The 6,913-nt window shown below is 32.0% G+C and overlaps 1 protein-coding gene across 1 annotated transcript in view; it reads right to left on the reverse strand.

Moving 5' to 3' along the window:
* Positions 1-3,593: 3,593 nt before the first annotated feature.
* LOC106476587 (N-alpha-acetyltransferase 35, NatC auxiliary subunit-like) overlaps positions 3,594-6,913 on the reverse strand; it is a 9,565-nt gene continuing 6,245 nt past the window's right edge. Inside the window, exons 7-9 of the mRNA XM_013937232.2 lie at positions 6,350-6,613; positions 5,774-5,854; positions 3,594-3,717 (exon numbers count right to left, since the gene is read on the reverse strand). Coding sequence (XP_013792686.1) covers positions 3,658-3,717; positions 5,774-5,854; positions 6,350-6,613 — 405 coding nt within the window. The 3' untranslated portion in view covers positions 3,594-3,657. The remainder of the gene's footprint in view (positions 3,718-5,773; positions 5,855-6,349; positions 6,614-6,913) is intronic.

Here is a 6,913-nt window from a genome sequence, read left to right on the forward strand (position 1 = left end):
CGTTGTACTCTAGGACTTGTATTTGTTCTACAGATAAATGATGGAATAGTGTAATTTACTTCTGTACGTCAATTCGGTCTCACTTTATTTCAGTGGGCGTCTTTTAAAAGTTAAAACTGCAAGCGTAATACACACAAATAACGTAACAGTGTGTCGTATTTATTTAACGTAGGGCAGTTGCGCTATATCCTAGGGAAGGGCATAATTATTAATTAATAAGCATTATAGGCCAGAGGAAATTTTGCGCCCCTTCACACCTGCGCCCGAGGGCGACTGCCCCCCTCTTGCTATGCCACTGAACTCGATATATTTAATATTATAACCAATACTATTAATGAAAGTAACAGAGTATACAGGACACACAAACACTATCGTTGGCTTTAAGTACTGTCACAGATTTTATGTTTGTTTAACAACTTACCATTACTTCGACTGTGTATAAGAAAAACTTTTCACAATTCTCCCTAAACAAAGCTGTGACCAATGAAAACCTATTACACGGCTCTCACAATGTAACTTTGGTAATTAATACAAAACAAACAAAAAACTTTTGTTATATGGTTCAATGCTCTCCACTAAAGAAGGTTTGTATATTTATTATTTTCCAACATTATACACACGTTGTTTTAAAGGCTATGTGCAGTCAAAGTTACATGACTGTTGGAAATTTCACCACAGTCTTATTCATATTAAACTACATTGGTGAGATCATTCTCAAGTACATAAGTACTTAGTATCCGTTAAAACGTGTGCACTAGGGAAATATCACACAAGTGATCAAAACGTCATACTTATTTTAAAGTTCTTCATTTCTGTGAAAGCTGTAACTTGTAATAAATTAAATCTACCAGATGTTGAATACAGTGATATAATAGTGACACATGTAGAAGTGGAATGTTTTTTTGTCTCAAATCTCTACCAATCTTAAAATCAGAAAACAATTTCAAAGAAAAATAAATTAACCTCGTGCCTGCTATGTTTTAGATTTATTAACCTCATGTCTGCTGTTCTAGATTTATTAACCTCATGTCTGCTGTTCTAGATTTATTAACCTCGTGCTTGCTATGTTTTAGATTTATTAACCTCATGGCTGCTACGTTTTTAGATCTATTAACCTCATGCCTGCTACGTTTTTGGTTTATTAAACTCATGCCTGCTGTTTTAGATTTATTAACCTCGTGCCTGCTATGTTTTAGATTTATTAACCTCATGACTGTTGCTTTGGATTCCTTAACCTCATGCCTGCTGTTTTAGATTTATTCCTCATGCCTATGTTTTAGATTTATTAACCTTGTGCCTGCTATAGTTTAGATTTATTAAGACTATAAGCTCAGTCTGTAAAGATGCTATCAAGGTTTTAATCTTAATTTAGGGTTAATCTAATTTCTAATGGCCTGAAAAATTAGTCATATGACATCTTCAACTGCCTGGGAAACAGTGTGTAATTAACTAAAGACCTACCATAGAAATATGGACCATTTATTTCACAGTAACTACGTATGTGGTAATAGTTAAATTCTTGCTGTAATTATATATTTTTTTCAGAACTCGTCTAAAAAAGTGTTATAAAGAGTTAAAATAAATGTTAGTTGATATTGAGTCCATCATTTCACTGTAATCTGTAGCCAACAAATCACTACACTTGAGAACGAGAAGAGTTTACATGTTAAATATTTCTGATCTGTACATTCATTTTTAAAAAATGATAGTATCTCAGCATAAGGTTAACAGTACATAAAACTGGAAGCTGACCTTCAACACCCTGTTGTGGCAACATATAAACTACAATGTTGTTCTGTGGTTTCTGATATTCATCACCCTGTTGTGGCAACATATAAACTACAATGTTGTTCTGTGGTTTCTGATCTTCAACATCCTGTTGTGGCAACATATGAACTAGAAATGTTGTTCTGTAATTTCTGATCTTCAACACCTTGTTGTGGCAGCATATGAACTACAAAGTTGTTCTGTGGTTCATGATCTTCACCATCCTGTTGTGGCAACATATGAACTAGAAATGTTGTTCTGTAGTTTCTGATCTTCAACACCTTGTTGTGGCAGCATATGAACTAGAATGTTGTTCTGTGATTCATGATCTTCAACATCCTGTTGTGGCAGCATATGAGCTACAGTGTTGTTCTGTGGTTCATGATCTTCAGTACTTTGTTGTGGCAACATATAAACTAGAATGTTGTTCTGTGGTTCATGATCTTCACCATCCTGTTGTGGCAACATAGAACTAGAATGCTGTTTGGTGGTTCATGATATTCAACATCCTGTTGTGGCAACATATAAACTAGAATGTTGTTCTGTGGTTCATGATCTTCAACATCCTGTTGTGGCAGCATATGAGCTACAGTGTTGTTCTGTGGTTCATGATCTTCACCATCCTGTTGTGGCAACATATGAACTAGAATGCTGTTTGGTGGTTCATGATATTCAACATCCTGTTGTGGCAGCATATAAACTAGAATGTAGTTCTGTGGTTCATGATCTTACAATGCAGAATTAATATTCTAAGAATGGTAGATCATCATATCAAATTTTCTGATAACTATTTGTAAAACATTAAATCTTTGGATTATAATTTAGGATTTTAGTCGAAGAATCACTTCAACTTTTATACTAAAAAAAGCTTTTTCTGGAGAATAGAAGCTATTGAAATTTTAAAAAATCGAGAATTTTTGTCTGTCCAGGTTACACACACAAAAAGGAAATAACAAGAGATGTCAGGTAGCCAAAAAGATTTTAGCTATTCAAAATTGATACATGTGTACACTTTACAAATTTCATTTTAAAAAATGCCTTTAAACAAAAAAATTAAACTTTTATTTATTAATACTTATGAAATATTTTAAAATTAAATAAGAGACAAAAATCATATTTCTATATTTTGGCTAACATTTTGAAATTAGTTTGTAATTACTTAAACTTTTTCATTTATTAATCTTGCTTGTTTGTTTTTTGAATTTCGCCAAAGACGTCCCTAATTTAGCAGTGTAAGACTAGAGGGAAGGCAGCTAGTCATTACCCCCCCTGCCAACTCTTTTACCAACGAATAGTTGGATTGATCGTCACACCATAACGCCCCCATGGCTGAAAGGGCGAGCATGTTTGCTGTGACGGGGATTCGAAACCCGCATCCCTCAGATTGCGAGTCGAACGTCCTAACCACCTGGCCATGCCGGGCCTTATTAATCTTAAAAATATTCATTTCTTAATGTTGATTATTTTGCCCAATATTTTGTTATTATTATTTAAAAGAGATAAAAAACATCATCAGTGTAGAGAAAATACAAGCCCTACTACATGTTTTTGGGTTATAACACATTTTTTTGTGTGTGTGTGGAAATTATAATCAAAGTTAAATAAAAGGATTTTCAATAATTACAAATAAATGCATGATTGAGTTTACTTGGATTTACAGAACATAAGATATCAAAGACAGCTTTTTTACTTATCTCCACTGCATTAATGGGAAAAATTCCACTGAATGCACTTAAAATTTATGTTTGAAAGTAATTTATCAGTAGAGCGATGAATATTTCCCGTACTTTAAAGAAACTTAAAAAAATTCTTAAGCGGCACTAATATCATGTTACTTATTCCATAATTTATTTACAAAACCCAGCAGTTTACAAACAAGTGAAACAGGAATTAAACTATACGAATGATGGGAAAGTTCTTATGTGTAGAGAAATCAAAATCTGGTGGATCCTGGAAAGAATAAAAAGCATTAGATCCAACACAATGAAAATTACTTTGTTCTCTAATTCTGAAACTATGTGATAAGAAAGAACATAAATGCTAAAATATTGTAGTGAACATTACCCATGTGGCCTTAAGATTTATAGAAATTACAAGTTACTTGATTATTGCTATTACCATACCTGGTTAGATCAGAAAGTGTTTATACTGCGTATGTAAAAATAATCACATTTTAAATCTTTTTAAATATCATTTTGCCCATCCTAGCATTGAGTGAGACCAAAACTTTTACTGTAAATAACAAAAGTAAATTGATTCACAAGAGATTCAAAAAGTACAAAAAGTATTTCACAATGATTAAATTACTACATTTTACAACTCAAGTCATCTTTCTATTCAATTATTAGTTCAACAAATCCTAGCATTGAGTGAGACCAAAACTTTTACTGTAAATAACAAAAGTAAATTAATTCACAAGAGATTCAAAAAGTACAAAAAGTATTTCACAATGATTAAATTACTACATTTTACAACTCAAGTCATCTTTCTATTCAATTATTAGTTCAACAAAACTTCATGCATTAAACACATTGTTAAAGTACAAAAAAAGTCATCCATTATTACTACTATTGTTAGAGCACAGTCTAATCATATTATATCAGATGACTTAGATTTCATGGGTCAGTCAGGACATAAGAACTATCTCCAATTGGTTTTGTTAGTTTCAGCCATAAAAACCTGTGATTCCGGAAGAGTTTGACAAAACTTTCAAATGATCAAATATCTACTACAGCCTCTTATAACACACAAAAAGTGTAATAAAAGATCAAAACCCTTGACTCGGGGAATCATTTTAAAAATCTGGTAATAGGACTTCAGTTTATGATGACGTGTGCAATTTGAACAAGACGAGCAGGGAGAAATTAGCTTATCTTATCAGTCAGTGTAAAGTGATAGTAAAGAAAGCTTCCCTAATGAATTTTTTGCTCATTCAATGTAAGAAAGCACAAGTTCAATGTTTTTCTTAACATTAACAGATACTGAATACGAATGAAACTAATTTTCTTTTAAGATCATTTAAAAAAGAATTCTTGTAGCTTAAAATCTCATCAATATGCAAATCTTTTGTCATTCAGTAGAAATGTACAAAGGAGTTACTTTGGTGTGTGTCCACAACAGGGATCAAACCCTGAATTTTAGCATTATAAGACCTCAAACTTACCGCAAAGGCACCAGCTGTCATTCAGTAGAAATGTACAAAAGGAGTACTTGTGTCCACAACAGGGATCAAACCCCAAATTTTAGCATTATAAGCCCTCAAGCTTACCGCAAAGGCACCAGCGACATCTACAGCTCTAGCATGACTGTACAATTATATTCTTTATTCTCTGTTTCTTTTTCAAAATTTGTAGTAAAATATTGAAGGGATGATGACATATTCACAATAAGGTTAAATATAAAGATCTTTAGTCTCTACATAATAATAATAAAAAAAAACTTTCTCTGTTTAAGCCAACACTATCGTAACTTCATTAGGGTTAGTAATACAAGAACTGTTACTTGTACTACTAGCCCCGATGAAGCCACAATGGTCAAATGTTGGCTGAAATAGTTTTTTATTATTATCTGGAAAGTAAAGGTAATTTTCTTTTGTAATTTATTGCCAAAATCTCTGTTCCTTTGTAATAAACAGAAAGTGCTTGTAAAACAAGCCAGATAACTGCACTTGTTGTTAAAATATTTCTTTAATTAAAAGAGAAGAAAAAATATGATAATAAAGAACGAAAATATATAAAATTACTATTTAAAACAAAAGACAAATTACCTAATAATATGTAAAAATATCAGAGTAACACACATTCTGATTAAAGATGACCAACTGTCTACAGAAAACCATGTCATTAAGCGAGATTTTCATAAATATTTAATGAACAACAGTTTTGACATCTATTGCTCCACTGGCAAATTCCAATTTCTTGTGAGACAGGATACTTAAAATGATTTGGTCTATCTTTTGTTCTGGTTAGACTAGTTTCAGATAATAATACAGCTTATTTTAACTTACTTTTGATTGCTTCTTATGTCCACTGAGCAGCAATTTCATAACTACAAAGTTTGTCTTAGCTACTTTCATAATAGCTGTAATCTGGAATACAATAAAACACTCAAAACACCTATGTTCATAAAGCATGAAAACAAATTTACATGTTCAAACTAATATCAAAGAAATACCAATAATCTAATTTTTGACGAGTCATATAGAGCCAAACATAGCATAATGAAACTTTAGACTAAGAATAAGGTAAATAATACGAAGATTATGTGAGAGGCTTAGAATAATACATAAGATAGAAAATAATACACCTTCAAAGTGCCTTGTAACTTAGTATCTTTTATAAATGCTAATAAATATCACAAATCACTTGTACCACTATGCTCAAAAATTGAGGATTGAATCATAAAATAGTTCAGAAAAGCAAAAATTAAGATTGCAGAAATCAGTATTAAACGAGGATGGATAATCATTCATCTAAAGCTGAATTCTTCTGGCAGGAGAAGACTCTCTAAATAAATGATGGTATATTAACAACACAGAAGAGCAACATGGAGACAAAAGATACGGGACTTTCGTCAATCATACCTCTTCATTATGATCTGGAACACTCTCTATTAACATCCTGGCATGTTGGAAGCATTTGCATGAATCCAAGTACAGTTCTTCAACTGAAGGTTTAGGAACAAATCTGGACAAGTCTGTCATCTCTTTAAACTGAGCATATTGCACTGGTGGTGGGGTTAAGACACTGTTGAATGGAGAAAATCGATGCTCGTATCGGACCTGCTCGTTATCAAATTCCTGACATGGTCGCTTAAGTTTTCCTTCAAGGTTAAACCCAGCTACAGCCTGCCAACATAACAGTAAATAGTAATTCAAAGCTGACAAAAAAATGAAGCTTAGTGAAGTAACATTATAATTTTTCTACAAAACCTGCCAGTAGTAATGTACAAGTATCACAGTGAAAAACTATTAAATATTGCAAGCCAATATAAATTGGATATACAAATATAAGCTTGGTGTACCTCTCCCTCTTAAAATTCAGATATTTGTTGAGATATATATATATATATATATATATATATATATACACACACACCTACTACTACTTACTACTTATTATTAATAAACTAACAATACGTATGACTA

Source organism: Limulus polyphemus, unplaced genomic scaffold (assembly GCF_000517525.1).
Source record: "Limulus polyphemus unplaced genomic scaffold, Limulus_polyphemus-2.1.2 Scaffold10959, whole genome shotgun sequence".
NCBI lineage: Eukaryota > Metazoa > Arthropoda > Merostomata > Xiphosura > Limulidae > Limulus > Limulus polyphemus.